This window comes from Coturnix japonica, chromosome 14 (genome assembly GCF_054131305.1).
Source record: "Coturnix japonica strain WE chromosome 14, WE-NBRP24, whole genome shotgun sequence".
Lineage (NCBI taxonomy): Eukaryota > Metazoa > Chordata > Aves > Galliformes > Phasianidae > Coturnix > Coturnix japonica.
The window spans coordinates 13,991,011-14,010,218 of NC_140676.1; the positions used below are offsets into that span (position 1 = coordinate 13,991,011).

The 19,208-nt window shown below is 42.6% G+C and overlaps 1 protein-coding gene across 3 annotated transcripts in view; it reads left to right on the plus strand.

Moving 5' to 3' along the window:
* Nucleotides 1–10,623, plus strand: part of KLF13 (KLF transcription factor 13) — a 29,213-nt gene extending 18,590 nt beyond the window's left edge. The window contains exons 2-3 of one of the 3 annotated variants that reach the window (XR_014934407.1): nt 5,051–6,470; nt 8,553–10,623. Coding sequence is in view for 2 of the 3 variants with exons in the window: in XM_085515734.1 (XP_085371860.1) it covers nt 5,051–5,343 (293 nt within the window). In the remaining variant the exon portion in view is untranslated. Of the gene's footprint in view, nt 1–5,050 lie in introns of all 3 variants that reach the window. The other 2 variants (XM_085515734.1, XM_085515735.1) reach the window with 2 other exon arrangements.
* The last annotated feature ends 8,585 nt before the right edge of the window (nt 10,624–19,208 follow it).

A 19,208-nucleotide genomic window follows, 5' to 3' on the forward strand; every position in this document is an offset into this window, starting at 1 on the left:
GTAATTCTTGGATGTGATAACATGAGAACTTCCAGAATAGTAGCACACATTAACTTACAATGTAAAGCTTCTGCTTAGATATTCCCCTTTCAAGAAGTATGTGTGTCTAAACAATTCAATGAAAATGTTAAGACACAGAAAATAAACCAAGGATTTGAATGGAAATGATGGTGGCTGATGCTGCTCTTGCCCAGTATTAGTAGTAGTAGTTCTACGTGCACTCAGAAAGCAGAAGAGACAAAACCTATTGATTTAACGAGTGTGTTTAATAATAGAGATGCCCACACCTTCAACTGAGTTTGCACTTGATGTCTGGGTATATCCCTGTTGGAAATCTGAACTTCAGTTCCCGAAGTTCCATCACAATGATGGAAATAGCAGAGACAAGCACAATTGTGTCAGCAGGTTATGTAGCCTCACTCATAGTTGCTCAGGGTCCTAAGGCTGGGGGCAGTTTCACATTCCAGAGCCTAATAACATGTGAGAGTTTTTCTTTGATTTGAGCACTCATAATGATCTCCTGCACTGGGATTCTGGTATCTAATGACAGCCAAACTCTTCTGCAACTCTTCACTAAGAACATTACTTGAACTTCCTCCCAGTCACTGACCTAATGGAGCCGGGCACTGCTGAATTTGCTATCTCTGTCAGATTTGGTTGAGGTTATCAGAGATATTTCGGACGTCTGAACAGACACACGAAATCACGACTGCATCTGCTTTGTGTCATTTTGAACTAAGTCCCCCCAGCATCAAGAATTTCAAACTGCCTGGCTGCATTTTATAAGAATATGGAAATTTTGGGGTTTGGATTTTTTCGGTCCCTTTTTTCATTACTTCATAAAAAAATTGTCTAATATCAAAGCTATTTCCTATTCTCTTTCTTGCACACAGAAGGTTAAAGGCTTGTTTTCCAGCTATCCAAAAATGCTTGTTTATAAGCAAGAGAATAACAGAAATGAAGATATTCGTAAATACATGTCAATGCTATTGAAGGATGGCTTTCTTTTTTTAAATAACAGCCAGTCTCAAGAAGCACAGACTGCTTGGCTGAATGTTTTTTTTCTCCCAGGATAGCATTTCCTTTCTTGGAGCAAGAGTGCTTCAGTTGCATCTCTATTTAACTGTCTGCTCTTCATCCTCCCCACCCACTGCTGCTGGTCAGTGTTTCCAGATACATCCTTCATTCTGAATATGAAAGCGTAGAAATGTAAGAATAGCACAGTGGCATGTTCAGGTTTCTGTCTGTTTTCATGACAACAAACAGTTCTGTCTGGTGAAGCAGCAGAAGAAAGTAAAGATCACAGCAAATTGTTTCTGCCTGACCAACTGTGGTTTTGCATTTGTAATCCTGAAGTCCCAGGAAACAAAGAATTTCTTTGTGACTTCACAGCCTTGGCATATGCCTGAGGATGAGAATGTAATGCATCCCAAGTCTCACAATCTGTTTTGGCATTTCAGTCATTTGTAGGTTATACTTTGAGTGCACTCAGACCTACACAGTACTTACTGTGTTTTTTAGTTGTCGTTCAAATGCGGAACACAGAATCATTGAATCATTAAGGTTGAAAAATATCTCTCAGTTCATCTAGTTCACCTACCACCAATACTGTCTACTAACTGATGTCCCTGAGTACCACATCTAAATGTTTCTTGAACAGTTCCAGGGACGGTGACTCCACCAGTTCCTTGGGCAACATGTTCAGGGCAAGACAAATATCATAAAGCTGGCAAAACAGAAAGCAGATGACTCCAGGGACTGTGTAGGAGTGTCACTTATCCCAGAAGGGAGTCCTCAAAACTACATGTGGATCAGGGTAAAGTGAAGAATGCACTATATGTATGGTACAAATGAAGCTTGGTAGACATTAGATCTTGCTCCACCATTCACAGAATCATATCATAGAATAATAGAATGGTCTGGATTGAAAAGGATCACAATGATCATCCAGTTTCAACCCCCCTGCTATATGCAGGGTCAACAACCAGCAGACCAGGCTACCTGGAGTGATATCTTGATATAAAGAACGGTTGACAAATATAAAATATTAGAGGACCTTAATGTTAAACCATAAGTACAGACAGGCCCCACATCCTTCTGAATCCTTTCCAGCAAAAGTGCAGGGAGAGGTGTTTTGTAACGCTGCTTCCACAGCATGGGCAACTCAGTAGTTTCTTTGGCAGTCTGCTCTGGCAGACAATACAGTCAGCATTAGGAGCTATGTCTGTGCCACTGAAATAATTTCAGAAGTTAGTGCACCTGCAGAAGTTGCTTAGTCTTACTCAGGGAGCACTCTGAGTTTCTTAACACAGCTGTACGTACATTTTTTCCTTTGAACTGGGTGGAGTTCAGGAAGAAACCAAAAATGTTCTTGCTTGTGTAATCTTCAGATCAGTTGACTGTGATTCTCAAATGTGATCACCTTTAGTAATTCTAAACACAAGTGACATGATAATGTGCTCTGGCAGAGGACGTACAAAGGTTACGGTTTACTGAAATTCAAAGCTACTTAAAATTGTTAATTAGATACTCATCTCTGAAAGGCATCACTTGCCAGCATCTGAAGAGTAGAGAAGCCTGAATTTCTTTCTGCTGTCTTTATTTTCAAGCACAGCTGTTTGTCTTTTGGAGCCTCTATAACTGTTCCTAAGGCTCGTAGAGCATGATAATATTCTTCCTGCCAAGATATAGCATTACAGCTCTCAATATACACACTGACATACTTGACATGTAAAAAAATATCAGAAATACAGCAGTAAAAATTTCCACGTTAATTTATAGGATCAAATTCTGCAGTAATTCTATAAAGGAAAAACTGTAAGTAAAACATGTCCATGGGTTAATGCTTATGCAAGAAAGCTCCACTCTTGGCTGCATGTTCGCTAATGAGATTAGGCCATCAATTCATATAACCTCTCATTCTCTTGATTGCTTTACTGCTAGTAAAAGGACATTTATATAACAACTTGCCTGCACAGAAAACCACATCCCTTTTGTTTGAGAGTTGAGTCTGACGAGAGACTGTGAATTTTCACCTGTGGTTTTGGAGCAGCAGCTAGGTCTTTGTCTTAATTAAGACAAGTTTGTTCCAGACAGTGCTCTATGTTTTCATGGACTAGTGACTCTCAAATCTACACAAGCCATTCAGCATTACCTCAACAATACATTTTTTATTTGTGGAGGTATTGCTAAGCGTCAACAAAGCTGGGAAGCACCCTAGAAAACTGATCACCACTAGAGTGATGCCAGCTGTCAGATAGCACAGGGAAGGGCAACCACCAAGAAGATATGAACCAAACCTGGAGTCAGCTGAGGGGAAAATATTTCCTAGGATGAAGGAGTACAAGGAGCAGAAAGCAACTGGCAGAAAGACACGCTCCCTCATTTTTATTTTGTTTGGCTGGGCAGTCAAATCATCACCACAGCCATCATTAGCACTATATCAGACAGGTGAGAATGATCCTGAATGATCCCAGCCAAATCTGATGTGCAATGCGCGAGGGAGATGCGTTGTGAAATATCTTCATCAACTCACTGTTAGTGCTGGATAATGCAGATATTACACAATCTTGCTCCAGCACCTTGTTTGGAACTGAACTGTTATGCCTATTCTGGCCACCAAATGTTAGACATAGGAAAGAACTTCTGATGGATGCTATGTCATTTTCTTTCACTTTCTTTTCTTTCACTGCATGTTTTCCTTGCTTTTCTCATCTGAAAGCAGCCATCATATGGGGCAGTGGTTCTAGTGAAGAATGTGTGTTGATCTCTTTTGCAGTGAAAACAAACACACAGGAAACTAACTTGGGCAACAGAAATGTCCAAAGACCGTTGCCTTACGAAAAAAAAAAAAAGCCCTATCTCAAAGATGAGAAACTTTGAACCTGCAGGCCAGACCCACCTGTCAGCCTGTGTCATTGCTCCTGTTGCCTAAGTCCTAAAGTCCTGCAAGTGCATCTGTTGCGTGCCCAAAACACAGGGAGAAGACTGGTGAATTTGGTTGCACAACTGTTTTTACTGGCATGTCCCATCATAGGCAGGAGTGTATCCAATAGATGACTGGAAACATGACAAACAGCCAAAATATTTGCCTCCCGTGTATTTCACATTTCACTTCTTTCAGCAGAATGAGATGTGTTCTCAACAGCTTACAGGAGAAGGCTCGTGAGAACACTGAATGAATTTGCATGTTTTTTTTTAAGCAACTAAACCATATCCAGTACACCAGTTGGTGGGGCCCTAAGGTTTTAATCTTTAGTTCTGAATGCTGTTCTGTTCATCTCAGCTGCTGCCTCCTTCTCAGGCTGCACAGCTACTACAAGTGCTGCACTGCAGGCCTCTGAGACTGCCATGTATGAGCACTCTGTCCTGGGAGAGATGTCTGCTATGTCTGAGATCTGCTGAGAAGTATATCAGCTCACGGGGTCACTGGTCCTACGCTCAGCATCACAGGCCACAGGTTTTAAGATAGCTACTGATAACATGCCACTGCCCTCACAATGGGACATTTACCTAGTTGAAATACACCTAAATAAGACCTAAGGCAGTGAACAAGAGAAAACACTGCATCTCACAGCAAATGCAGAAAACACAAGCATGGTGGTGGGGAATGCAAGGTGAGAGTCTCACATTTGGTGCCTTAGAATTGCCATCCTGTACTTTCACTGCATCTATTTTCATGTAGCTATAGGAAGAGGTTTCATAACACTTTTACAGTGAGGTAGACAGACACGGGGACAGCTTGGAAGTGAATATTCAGTACAAACACAATTCCAAAAGTAAAATCTAACAGACTGCCAGAGATATGAAACGTGACATCAGTGAAAGGCCAGGACACGGGTAACCTTCAACAAGCCACCAGTCTGATTTAAAAGACCTTTTAAAAAGGAATTCCACAGCGGCCTCCCACTGAGGTTGAGAAGGCAACTGCCTCCCTCCCCTTGCCAAGTAGCATCCACCTCACCCTAACCTTTCTGCTCTAACTTTTGCATATGAAAAACAGGGATAAGTTGCCATGCATCTCCTAACCATGCCATGTTACTTCCTGCAGGTGAGCGGCCATTTGAATGCAGCTGGCAGGAATGCAACAAGAAGTTTGCTCGCTCTGACGAACTGGCCCGCCATTACCGCACTCACACTGGAGAAAAGAAGTTCAGCTGCCCACTCTGCGAGAAACGCTTCATGCGCAGCGACCACCTGACCAAGCATGCCCGCCGCCACGCCAACTTCCACCCCAGCATGCTCAAGAGACGAAGCGGCAGTAATTCAAGAACAGGGTCTGTCAGTGACTACAGCCGCTCCGATGCCTCAAGTCCAACCATGAGCCCTGCCAGCTCCCCATAGACCTACCTGCACTGGATGCCAGCACTTTGCCTCTAATACCCAATGCGGAGTTCTGTTTGTGTTGCACACATTTTAAAGACCCCGTTGCTTTCCCCGCCCCCTACTTTTTATATATATATAAAACCAGTAAAGAGCTGCCTCCCACTGCAATTTTCAGTCACATTTTCTTCACCCAACCACACGAGCAGCCATTCTAACCTCAAGGACATAAGGACTTACATATTCCACTCAGTGACTCCTGCTGTCTCAATATTTCATACATTTTACAACCACAAACGGATCCTCTTGATTATTCTTTTTAAGAAAATGAGAAAATCTAAAAAAAAGAAAGACAAAAACATTTTAATTCACCTCAGGTGTCAAAAAGTAGTTTTGTAAGACCAGATTGCACAACATGAACATACATAACACTTACAAATCAACTGTGTTGGATGGTGTCCCCTCCTTCTCCTTTCTCAGGGATGGATATTTATGTTACACAATAACTACAATGAAGACACACCCTTAACCGCAGCCTTACTCTGTAAATATATTTGCACTCAGAAGTGTTTTGTTGGGTTCTTTCACACACTGGGGAAAAAAAAAAAGCAGACAATACAAAAACCAAACCAGTACTGGAATGTAGTACCAGACTCTTCTATTGTTTGTATTCCTGGCTATACATCGACACTGGGGAGCCTCCAAGCAGGATCTTTCTTGAAACTGCTCTCTGCTTTTGACAGCAATCCACCTTGTCACGCCACGCTGGAGAGGCTCCCAAACTGACTTCCTATTCCAAAAATCACCATGAAATTGATAAACGACTACTTATTTTTGCTTGTTTTATGCCAGATAAAATTCTGAGCAAATAATTCTAAACAAGATGCCTTACGTAAATAACCTAAATCACGAAGAAATGCGTTTACACTGGGTAACACTGTATTACAAAGTGGCACGGAATCTCAGAGGCATTCTTTTTTCTCCAAGTACTTAAGATCTCTGCACTGCAGAGCAGCAGGGACCAGCAGAACACAAAACCAAACCACGCTGACTTGAATGATTTCCTTTATCCTTTTCTTAAAAATTACTTGTTTTAAACAAGCTACAGGAATACAGTAACAACCAATGCCCATCACTGGTTTATCAAGGTACTTACCTACTGTACAGTTGTGTCTTAGAAAGATAAATTGCTTAAGACAGCCTCTGTTTCCTGTTGTATCGCAATCATGGTCACTGATAAAAGGAAAATTAAAAGGTATTCTGACTAGAAAAATAAAATATGCCTTTAAAAGTGTTGCAAAAACAACAAAAAAGGCATTTTAGCTCTCCTTAAAGTTTCTTAAGAACACACATATCAGCGTAAAGAAAGGCTCTGTTATTTCTGAATATCTGCTTAAAAGACAAAGGGAATCTTAGCTGTTTGGGCATAAGACAGAGCACAAGGAAGTTGACCTTCATCATGTTTTGTATGATAGGAAGTACAGCAAAAAAACCAGAGCACTGTGATGTCCTAGAGACACGGCTTTGTTTTGGCTGGTTCTGATGGTGCATTCTATAAATCAGTCTTTTTTATTCTGGAATTTTGGGTGTTTTCTTGTTTTTACTGTATATTCTAAAATGCAGGTGAGTGTAGCACGATGAAACAAAACTCTCTATGCCAAACATGCCATTTGATATCAAGTTAATGCTTACCCATTCCAAATGAGCGCATATCTTACTTGCTAGCTTGCGTCAATCCAATTCTGCGAGTTTTTTTTGTACTGTATATTAACTGTGAGAGGCTAATATAGATTCCTGAATAGCTTCATGGGTACTTCCATAATATATACGTTATTCCTAATACTATAATTGTATGCATAAATTTACAGACAGTTCAAAGTGCAGATATTTCAGTATTTTCTCATGTTCATTTGCCTCAGATTTCACCTCCAGAAAATCATAATTTCCCCTTCTGAATTGGAAGTCATGCTAGACACAGTTCTACTACTGCATTTACAGACAATGAAGGAACAGGGTTCTTTTGCAAAACAAGCATTGCTGGATGTCTGGGATGAGCTGCCTAACCACTGTACATAGTAGGGGAAAGTCTGATTGTTTTACCTCGAGAGATCTCTGTTTTTAAATCTCAGCCACTGAGATTTTAAAAATGCAAAAACTTTATACTATTCAGGTAAGAGGAATTCACATTCCAATCGTTTCTGTGACTGATAAAAGTGTTCTTGTGCTGTAGTCAGGGAAGGCGCAATTAAGATATCCAGCTAAAGGCATTTTACAGGTCAGCTTTGCCATGCGCACACACTTCCAGTCATAAACACATCTGTCATTACCATTAGACCACAAGAGGGACGTGGAGAGAAAAAATAACCTAAGTATCAGCAAAAGTCATAGGTTTTGTGTTCTAAGTTCAGCTTGTTCTAAAATCCCCTTCTCCATCAAGACCATCATTTAATCTTCAGCAGAGGAGGAACTGCTCCAGTCCCTTCACTAGAGCGGAACATTCGCCATGAATCAGTAGATACACTGAGATTTTTATAGCCTCCAGAAGGAATACTCCCACCATGTTTTATTAGTACTAGGATTATGGGAAATAGAGATTATGGGACAACCTATTCTGAGACAAAAACTAGTTAATCTTTAACTCAAATAGTAATCTAAACCATTTTATGCATTTTCCTCATAGAGATTACTAACAATAATAACTCAAGGCTATGAGGGGAAGAAAATGACTGGGACAAAGCTGAATTTCCAGTTGAGCCAGTTCATGTAATACGAAGGCTGTGAGTCTGTGTGTAGCCAACCCAGCCACACATGCAGTGAATTCTCTGAAACTTACCACTGAAACTCTTTTTCTTTTAAACATCGTAGCTGTAAACACCTCAGAGCCCGTCAGTCTGACAGCTAAACGGCCAAGTGCTAAAGAACCTAGTTAGAGCTTCAGATCTCTCCATTAAATACTTAATAATCGATAGTTCTAGGATACGAAAGAATTCCAAACCATTGGTTGTTTTCAGTGCTGAATGTAGAAAAAAAATATTCACTCAATATTCTCATACGTGAAGTGAGAGTCTGGGGGTTTGTGCAGCAGAAACAACAGCGAGCTCCTACGACTCTGCACACAATTGTTTCTTCTCAGCTTTGCAGATAGAAGAAGTCTCAACAGTTTGCATTTTTAGATCTGGTTACCTGTCCAAACCAACCTCACATTTTGACCTTTTTGTTGTTCCTCCCAGATGTGCGACCCGATCTGGTCTTATCACCCAGCAGCTGGCACTGCACACTCAGGAAGTAACTGCTGTGGGAAGGTGTGAATTTTTTCCTACTCCTCATTGCAATCCCTGTGCAATCTGTTGAGGTGCATCCTCACAAACTATTAAATTGCCTTAATTATTATTATTTTTTTCTTTTAATTTCAGAACCCAGGAACAGGTTTATTAATATTAGCATTGCAGTACGTGACAACAGACAGAAATGAAAGGAGTATTAATGTCTTCCAGATGTCTAAGAGATTGTTTTTTGCTAAAATAAGACTTACCCTTTGAAACTCATTCACCCCTTCCATTAACCCTATCCTGTGCCCAGGATTCCTTTATCATCCTCCTTCTCATAAAGCAGTCCTGGTAAACCACAGGCAGCTAGATTTTATTGTGAGAACTCTTTATATCTGAAAATTACTTGTTCCTTGCTTTTGTAATACATGCATAGCATTTGCTTACATAACTGCAGAAGTACATATTTATAACCAAGCATCGGAAGCCTACGTTTGGTAACACCTAATTCCCATATGCATCCTACCTTGAGTATTGCATTAATATTTGCCATAACTTTTAGTTCTGTGAACATGAGTACACCCTTAAAACCTCATTACCTTCTTCCCAGAAGTTCAGCGCTTTTCTTGTTTCATGCAGCCAGACAGGAAAAGGCTGTCTGAGGACCTTACCTGTTTCAAGGTATTCACATCCAAACTGGTTTTCCTTCCCAAGAGTTCTAGGATTTGTACTGTGTGAAATGCATTATTGTTTTGGAGAATTCAATTTATAAAGAAAAAGAAAAATGAACTCTGCATACTAAAGCTTGCCTTTCCATTGCCATTTGATTTACTTATTTCACGAGGTGATGCCTACAAACTGACTTTCAGGTGCTGTTTTCCTCCCTCACACCATGTGTTCATGCACTGGGTGCTCACACATGGTCTGTACTAGTGAACTATATGATGAACATCTATGTTTTCAACATTTTGGAATATAATTCTCTCTTTGCTATGAGAGTGGAGAGGTGCTGGAACAGCTGCCCAGAGAGGCTGTGGATGCCTGTGGAGATGTTCAGATCCAGGCTGGATGGGGCCCTGGGCAGCCTAGTCTAGTATTAAATATGGAGGTTGGTGGCCTTGCATGCAGCAGAGCGGCTGGAGCTTGATGATCCTTGAGGTCCCTTACAACCCAAGACATTCTATGGTTCTATGGTTCTATAAAGCTCTAGCCTAAGGCAGTAGAAAATAACAAAGCTGTACCTGTTTAGCCCATAAACCAGAATACAGAATGCAAAAACCCATCCACTAGTATATGATTATTTTTTTTTTTATGGATTTTTTAAGTGTATGCACTTAAGTGTATAGTATGTGTGTGTACACCTACACAGCAGTGTGTATGCACTACACACAGAATAATGAAGGGATGTCTACAGAGCAAAAATGGGTATCCATTTCATTCTAACTAGCGATGGGTCTGAACCAAAATCCTAGATCCAAACACCACTGCCTTTGGAAAGTTTGAATCTGGATTGGGTTGGGTTTGTCTTGAGATTTGTGGTTTAGTTTCACCTCTGGTTACAGCTGTTGTTCCTTACATGTATGCGCATTGTGGGGGACTCGTGTGCATGTGCACATGTGCTTATTAATGTGTGCCTGCCTCTGTGGGAGACAATGTGCGTGCCAGTAAGTCTGCACATGTTTACATATGTACTTTCAGATCTGGGGAACTGTAATGATACTGGTGTCATCTTCTTCTCCTGGACGGTTCTGTCTACAGCACATGAATACTTCCGTGGGTCACTTTCAACTCTATAAATCACTACATTGAAGTATTACAGTTGTACAGTTATATATTTCATCTATACTTGCTCTGCTGTAACTTTTTATGTATTTTGTACTGCATAGATTATATATTGTGATAATGTCTATACAACAACAGTAAAAAAAAAATAAAAGGAAAAAGGAAGAAAATTAACAACTGTAAAGCATCGTCTTAACATGTATGCATGGTTAGTGACGTTTACATTTTTCAAAATAAAATTTGTTATATGAAATGTTGGTTTTCTTATAATTTTGTTCTCTTTACCACTTAAATATCACCAATACGTTTAATTTCTGCTGTTAGTTCGAGGTTTGACGTGTCATTCGATACCTGTTTTAAATTTCAGCCAGTGCTACTGTTTAAAATGGGAATCTTTTAAAGCCAGAAAACATTAATGTGATATTTGCTTTGCGTTCTTTTTTGTTTTAACTGGTATTTCAGAGTAACAAAGTCAGAGTAACATACTCTTTGGGCATGCAGTGGACAGCTTTGATTCTATTAGTGAGCCCTTACTGAAACAGATGACAAAACGCCTGTGTCCAGCAGAAAAACGTGGGTTTGTTTCATTCTTCTCTTCAGACATTAGTATGATGTGGTTTCCATCTGCTTATTCTGCATGTTCATAGTATAGTTGGGTAATTCCAGGTTGTGAGAATCCTCAGGCAAAAGCCTTGGTAAAGCATCTAGTACCAAAGAGAGCTGAAGCTCCCTTGCTTACCTTGTTTATCAGTCTGATGGCTGAACTCCTTCAGTTTCAGATCCACCCAGTTCAATTTCTGTCCTTGAACAAATAGGCTGGGCAGCTGCTCTAGAAGCTTAGCTCCTTTCTGCTACATCATTCCTATGGGTGGAGAGTGACATGTCTGAACTTTCCGGAATGAGGAAAAGAGAAACAAATCCTCCTGAAAGGATATGCCTTCTCAGCTTAAGTGTGGATTGCTGCCTCAGTAATGCAATGTTACACGCCTCCCCACCCAGACATTCACACTCTGCAATGTACATGTTAACACACTGTCATCCGCAAAAGAAACTGCTCCTCTCGGGTTGCTAAATATATGAGTTTCTGTCTTGTCTGTGACTCAGCACTTGCCATCAGATGTTCACAGACTTGGCAGTAGTCTATTAGCTCAGAAGAAAAGAGACAACGCTGCTAACATTAAGACAAGAACTTTGTATTTACTTTTACCTGTGTACCTTTGGAGTGATTTACCTTACGGTTTGCTGCTCCAGCTGCTCAAGGAGACACATCCATGACATGCCTTGATGGTTGACTGCAAGAGATTAAAATGGCATAAATATAAATAATGCACTCAACAGGAAGAGAAATGACAGAAGACAGGTTGGAATAAAAAAGAGGCAAGGAAAATGAGACAAGCTGATTGTTTCTAGCACTAGGATCTAGGCTGGAGCACCAGAATGTGTGTGGCACTTATATTCTGAAGAAAGGATTTTTTAATAGTTTTTTTGTAACCCACACACCTGACAAAGGAAGAGTCTCAATGCCCAGAGATCTGAGCATGAATTAAAATGGCTTCAGGAGTCCGATTTGTGCTGTGGGCAGCTGAGAGAACAAGATTACATTAAACAAATTTGGAGAAGAAAAGAATGAGGAAAAGAGACTGAGAAAACCTGAGTGGGGTTTTAGGTCAGTACAGAGCCCAGAGGTCTAAGGAACACTGATAACAAAACCTCAGCACCTACAGCTTAGGAATGACAGAAACACAGAACTGCAGATGTTGAAAGGGACCTCAAGGGATCATTGAGAGTCCACCCCCCCCTCTAAAGAAGGTTCCCTACAATAGGTCACACAGGTAGGCTCCAGAAAAGCTGATTCCACAACCACTCTGGACAACCTGTTCCAGTGCTCCATCACACTTACTATAAAGACTCTTCTGCATGTTTGTATGGAGCTTCCTACATTATAGTTTTAGGCCATTACTCCCTGTTCTATGCTGTGCACCACTGAGAGGGCCTGGACTTTCCATTTGCCTCCCATCTCTCTTTGGATATTTACAAACATTAATCAGATCTTCCCTCAGTCTTCTTCTCCTCAGGCTGAATAAGACCCAGGTTACTCAGCCTTTCCTCATACAGGAGATGTTCCAGGCCCTTTAGCACCCTTGTGGCCCTCTGTTGGACTCCTAGGAGATCCCTGCCTTTTTTGTACTGGGAAGCCCAGAACTGGACACAGTATTCTAAATGTGGCCTCACCAGGGCAGAGTGGAGGGGGAGGATCACCTCCCTTGACCTGCTGGCCATGCTCTTTTTAATGCACTTCAGGATCCCATCGGACTTCTTGGCCACCAGGTTACACTGCCGGCTCATGGCCAACCCGTTGTTCGCCAGAACACCTGGGTCCTTCTCCACAAAGCTCCTCTTCAGCAGGTCATCCCCCAACCTGTAATGATGCATGCAGTTATTCCTCCTCAGGTGCGAGACTTTACGCTTGTTCTTGTTAAACTTCATCAGATTCCTCCCTGTCCAGTTCTCCAGTCTGTCCAGGTCTTGCTGAATGGTAGCGCAACTTTCTGGTGTGTCAGCCAGTCCTCCCAGCTTTGTATCATCAGCAAACTTGCTGAGGGCGGACTCTATCCCTTTATCCAGGCATCCATCTCATTTCATAGGGGACCCACACTTTCCCTAGTCCTCCTCTTTTTGTTGACATTCTTAAAACAAACAAACAAAGAAACAAAAAAAAAACCCTCTCATTATCCTTTATCTCCTTTGCAAGGTTTAATTCCAAGAGGGCCTCACTGCATTCCTCTAGTAAGTGCACCTCACCAAGAAAAAGCAGGTCTGTTGTATAATTTCTCTCTCATCATAATTGCAAATTAAGGACCAACCTGTCCAACCTGACTGGCACTGGCAGGAGTTCCGTTTAATCTCTGGCTCCTGCTGGCAAGAAAAAATGTTCAATAGGCCAAGAGAGGCTGGCACAAGGGGCTGGGCTGAGGGGCTCTGAGGTGCAGCTGTTGGCAGGTCTCTGCCTAGCTGACACATGCTCTCTGCATCACTGGATATTGCCTGCTGAACTGCACTGCAGCAGGTCTGAGCCTGCTGGGCTGGTGCTCGCAGGGTGCTTCACAGAGGCCTGCACAGTGGGGCCCAGATGTAGCCATGCTTGCAGCACATCCTGTACCTCAGCCCACGGTGCATGCAACTACTTACCTTGCAGGGGCAAAGTCCAGGCAACACTCTTTCTGCATGGGTTGTTTATGTCAACACGAGTGCTGTCTCCAGAATAGGAAATTCAAATCGTACCGTCCCCAAGTTTATACATCGCACTTTTGCCACCTTATCACCCGTGTCACAGATACCTTAGCAAGACAGAAGTAATGTCTATAGAAGTACTAACATCAGAAGGCCTATTTCCACCAGAAGTAAAGGCTGGGATCCTGCCATCATTACACACATCTTTTGGCAAGAAGCCCACATAAGCCAGTTGGAAGTGGACTCCTATCTTCCATGTTCTTCAGACTACAGGAAGGAAAGACCACTGAAGAGTTTTGCAGGTATCCTGAAGTGCTGCTACTATAGCATTTGTCTCTTGGAACTCAACATCACCAACTTAATCTGCGCACTGCAAATACTGAAGATTCACCTTCCCTGCCCAACATCTGTCTAAACATGTCCAGAGGTCCAACCTAATACTGGAGGTGATTTAGCTGTACCAATATGACACTGCTTAGACTGAAAAGCAGCCCTTATTCAGTAGGCAGAGCAGGGTGGATATGAGGACACCACTGAGAAAAAAGAGCCAGTTGGAGACCACAAGAGATGGTGTTTGGAGAGTTTCGGGTGTGTGACAGGACAGTAAGAACAGTGACATGAAAAAAACATGGGAAAGGGAAAAAGAAGCAATAAATGGGAAAGGTAAAGTGTACAGGGTAGGGCAGTTTCTAAAGAGGAAAAAAAAAAAGCGCCAGGGTACAAAATCCAAAAGGAAGTCTGGATGAAGGAGTACAACAGCTCCTGTGGTAGCATTTCCAACAGACTGAACGGTGAGATATGCCAACGTGTAATAAACAGGGCCGTGCGTCCTTAAGAGACCAATGTTTGCATTTTCCCATGCTTTCCTATTGAGGAGATAACTTACTGAGTCATTTCTCTGATCCTGGAGACAAACGGAACACACACAAAACATAACAAAACACAATAGCAACGGGAAGAGAGAAATTCCTCCCTCCCCCTTTCACCACACACGTGTTTTACGTCAGAACACTCAAAGCCTCCAAGTGGAACAGAAACAAGGAGCAGACAGAGCTTTGTGGTGTGCATTTTTTGCATCAAGGTCACCTTCTTCAGCACCACACCAACAGTTAAAGCACTAAAGCTGCAGTTCTCCAGTCTGTTACTTGGAAATATTTTGTCCTGCTGCTCTGGCTACAAGTCTTACCTTCCACATTTTCCACAAGAGGAACTGACCAGCTTTTCTCAACTTCAAAGCTCCTCACTTCAAAGACCCTGCAATTTTTCTCTCTCGTGCCCCACCCTCTGGAAAAAAAGATGTCAGTTTGGGAGCCTCTCAAAATACCACATTCGGAAGCTTGCAGACCACAGCCTTGCTTTCATACCACACCTCCAGAAGTCAGCGTGACAGCATCACAACCTCTGCAAAGGGGAACGATCAACTGGGCACCCCACTACGGCTCAGCCCCAGCTCAGGCTATACTTAGACTTCCTATGCCAACTGCAGAATTCACTGCTGATCAAACTCAAGCAAAGGACAGTTTATCTCTCTTTAACCTGTTACTGCACCAAGAACCATCTCAAGCCCTGTGCATTACAATAAAGTCCCAAAGTTACAAGGTATTGGAAAGGTTGGTTCTAAATGCAGCCTTTTTGTAAACTCTAAAAGTAGCCCAAAAAATTCCAAGGCTTCCACCACAGCAGCCGCCATTCACACTGCAGTGTGCAGCATGTTGGGAGCTGCAGGATAGTTGGTCACAAAGCAGCCAGCTTAGTGCTGGCACAGCTGGGCAGCAGGGCAGGATGCGGGTCCTCAGCACCAACCCACGGCTGCCTTCCTCCTGCAGGAGAAGAGCCCACAAGGCTGAGGCTCTCAGGCAGACACAGCACAGCCCAACTTCTACAACCTCCCCTGAGGACTGAGCGGTGGTTTCACCTTAATGTGCCCTCAACTGGATAACACAAGTGAAAAAACAGAGGCAAACCCAGGGAACAGGAACCCTGCACAGTGTGGGATGGCACAAATAAGACCGGGTGAATAAATCAGGGCTGGCTGTTGGCTTCCCTGCAAGGAACCTTCCATTAAGGGTCTGCTGTATATTCTTGGACTCCACCTCTCTATTTTTAGGAGGGATAATTAATGCAGGGGGAAATAAGGAAGGAACAAAAAAATAAAAAAAATTAAAAAAAAAATAATAAAATAAAGCCTGGAGTCCAATAATAGAAAAATTTGTATTCTCCACAAAATCATCCACTATGATTAAGGAGGAGTAAAAAAAGGGTTCTGTTTCATGAGTAAAAATATGCTTCAAATTCCTGTACAAATTATACGTTACACAGCATTTGCTAAGAGAGGGGAAGCATCTCCAGAAGACAACATTTCCCCGCTTAACTGTTATTAAAGAGGAATGAACGCTCAGCTTTAAATGCAGCTGCACTCCGGCTGCGTGTCAGGGCTGCTGGTGCCTCTGTGCACTGCGCTCTGGCTTTGGGAGGAGCTGCCTGACCTCTGACAACTGGCACAGCTCTGTGCAGCTCCTGCCTGCAGTCAGCAAGAGAAAAGTCAGAGGCAAGTTGCTGAGCACCATCACCATCTGCTAGGAAACCCCAGGAGCCACACGCAACACTCAGCCCAGAGTGGTTGTGAAGCATGGAAATACTTTCTAACATGAAAAAGCAGGTCCTTAAAATAATCTGCCTGATGTACGAGGCTATTACAAAGCCAGAAAATGTTGTTGGTTGGTTGCTGTTTTTTTCTTAATGAACAAAGAATATTCTCAGAGAAAACAAAACCAGAAGAGCTTTGCCCTCCCCTTCTGTTTGTGTCTGCATTCCCAACCTCACTCCAAACAGCACCTGCCTCCAAGCAGCCCCCTGCTGCTGCTCAGCCCTGTGCTGTGCCTTGCAGCCAGGAGTGCTCTCTCCACCCTCCTCCCTGGAGCAGCACTGGCTCATTGCCACCCAGCCACAGCCCACCTTCACTTTACACATCACCTTTTCTACTGCAGGGGTCACTTTGTCTTAGACTGAATCAAGCTTGTACGTTCCTGGCACCAAAGGGAAAACTGATGTGAAATGCTTAACAGGGGCAGAAAGTGTCAGGGGGCAGCAGCCAAACAAAGTCTAAAACACTACCTCCCTATCAGGTGCCTCGAATAATGTCTTCACTCTAAAAGCATCAGACAAAAAATTCTCTTTTTAATTTAGAACTGCTGTTTCCTCTAAGAATGACTGAGGTCTGGGGAACAGCCCTGGAAGTATTCAGTACAAATTCCTAATTGTACCTTTCCTACCTGATAAACACTTGCCCCGTGCCACTAATTAGGCAGAACCTCTTTCAAATGCAGTGGTTGGGGAACTGTCTATTTCTATGCTCGGGGAGATAAACATCAGCTTCAAGGTGTTAAAAAGCAATTTGAAGAATGATGTCATGCTGCAGGGTGTCTCTGCTAATGAATGGCGCTCCTTATTTTAAGGTTTGTAGATGTGACAAACTGTAACGAGCATCTGAACTACCCTGTGCTAACCACATGTACAAGAAGGTAAAGCACTACACAGCAAAAGGGAAGCTGAAGCATCCGTATTTTGTATGTGTCCAATTAATTTGGATAATAAAATGTCAGAGCAGTATTGCCTACAAATCCCAGAAGCCCAGATTCATGAGATATTTATGCTGGAGCTTCTCGCTTCTCTGATTATTTCCTCAAAAACCAGGTCACTGTATGAAAGGCAGAAGCCAAAAGCAAAGCAGACTGGCTGTGGCACAGGTTTCATCACTAACAAGATACGCAGTCACCCCCTAGCTGTCCAAATCTAACCCGATACACAACAAATAACTAAAGTGCATCACGCAGCAACAGCTTTTGTTGCAACGTGGGAAGTAAGCTCAGGGAGTTGATCCAACTCTTGGGTGACAAGCAGAAAACAAGACACAGCCACTGACACCCATGGGCATCCCACAGAGATGCGAGCACAGAGCACTGCCTGCAAAAATCCTTCTTTTCCATGATAATTTCTGTAGTGAAAAGCTTTCTTTAAAGGAAAGCAATACTTCTTAGACAAAGAACACGTACAATCCCATAGACAGAACATTTTTCTGTTTTTCTGGAACACTGTGGAGAAGACAGGATGTCTGTGACAGATTTTGTGAGCAACTGATGCCCCGCTAAACTCACAGCTCTTCTGTTCTCATAAATGATGTTAACTGGGAAGCATTACCTATAAGCACCGCAAAGAGAGATACCACCATTTTTCTGTGATTGCATCCCCACCACTTCTTAACTGCAGTGTTTCACACTTACCTTCAGTCCTAGAGCAGAGACATCAAAAGCATGTCTGATTCCCTGGGCAGGAAACTACAGATCTACCTGGACTCTTCTATATTGCATTTATCAGTATGCCAAAATGACTGTACTGGTTAAACACACAACAGAAAGGGCATGTAAAATGTCACTGCAAAATCTATCCTCCTAAACTGTCGGCAGTCACTGTGGGGCAGGAGCCAGAGCAGCTCACACAACCAGGGACAAAGCAAATGACAGCACATGACAGACTGAGCTGATGGCAGCACCTGCCTCAGGAGGGAGGAGGTTCAAGCAATGTAATTTTGAGCAGCGTGGACACAGGCCTGTGGAAACAGAGAGAGGATGAGGATCACCTGTGAGGTCTAACAGAAGGTTTCATGGGGCACAGACGGATGCTTGTTTCCTCTATAACTGTTCCAAAGAGCTTTCTTGCTGCTCCTGCACACCCTGTGTGGGCATGGCCTTAAGCAGGCAGTTCTTTCTGACCTGTCTGCAGTACCTATATTCACAGACTTATTAATTGAGACATATTAGTAGCTGGTGCCTACGTGAGGCACTGCCTGAAAAACTTAGACATGTTGTGACTTACATGCTGTTGAACCCCGTGGAGGACTTATGGCCTGCTGGGCCTCTTTGGCTTTCATTCCAGTCACTCCTGCAGTTTTCAACCTTTGTGTAAGTCTGAGCATCCTGAGGATGATTTCCTGTAGAATGAAGAAATTAATCCACTACTATTCTGCAAAGCACTATGATACTATGACTCTATGATACACTTTCTTTTCCTTTTCATATAAAATAAAATTAACTTAGCACTTACATTTCATGTTGTTAAACTTCTTTTCAGGCTATTTATGGCCAGATAACCAATATATTACACACTATCTGTCCGTTCTGGCTACAGAGCTGCCCACTACTGCCAGGGGGACGCTCACCTGATCACAATAATTTCTCTGTGCAGTGGCCTGTGATGGCAGCAGGGCCTCCTGCATCCCCACAGCAGGAGATGAGAAGATGGCTACTACTGGTAACTGCGGTTGGTGCAGTGAAACCACGAGAGAAAGGTTCATCGAAACACAGCAATTTTAGTGCACCCAAATAAACCATTCCTTATGGGCACTGTTTTCCCTCATTTAAACTTCTTATAGAAGAGATTAGAGACAAGGACAAATTACGGTGCTATTTTGAAAACTTCTGTGCTGACTCACCCACGGTAGCTCTGAGTACACAGTAAAAAATGAAACAGGTCTCCAACACAAGCTGAAAGAAGTGAGGGTTTGGATTTTGACTGGGCTGCTCATCAGAAAACACAACCATTGCTAGATTT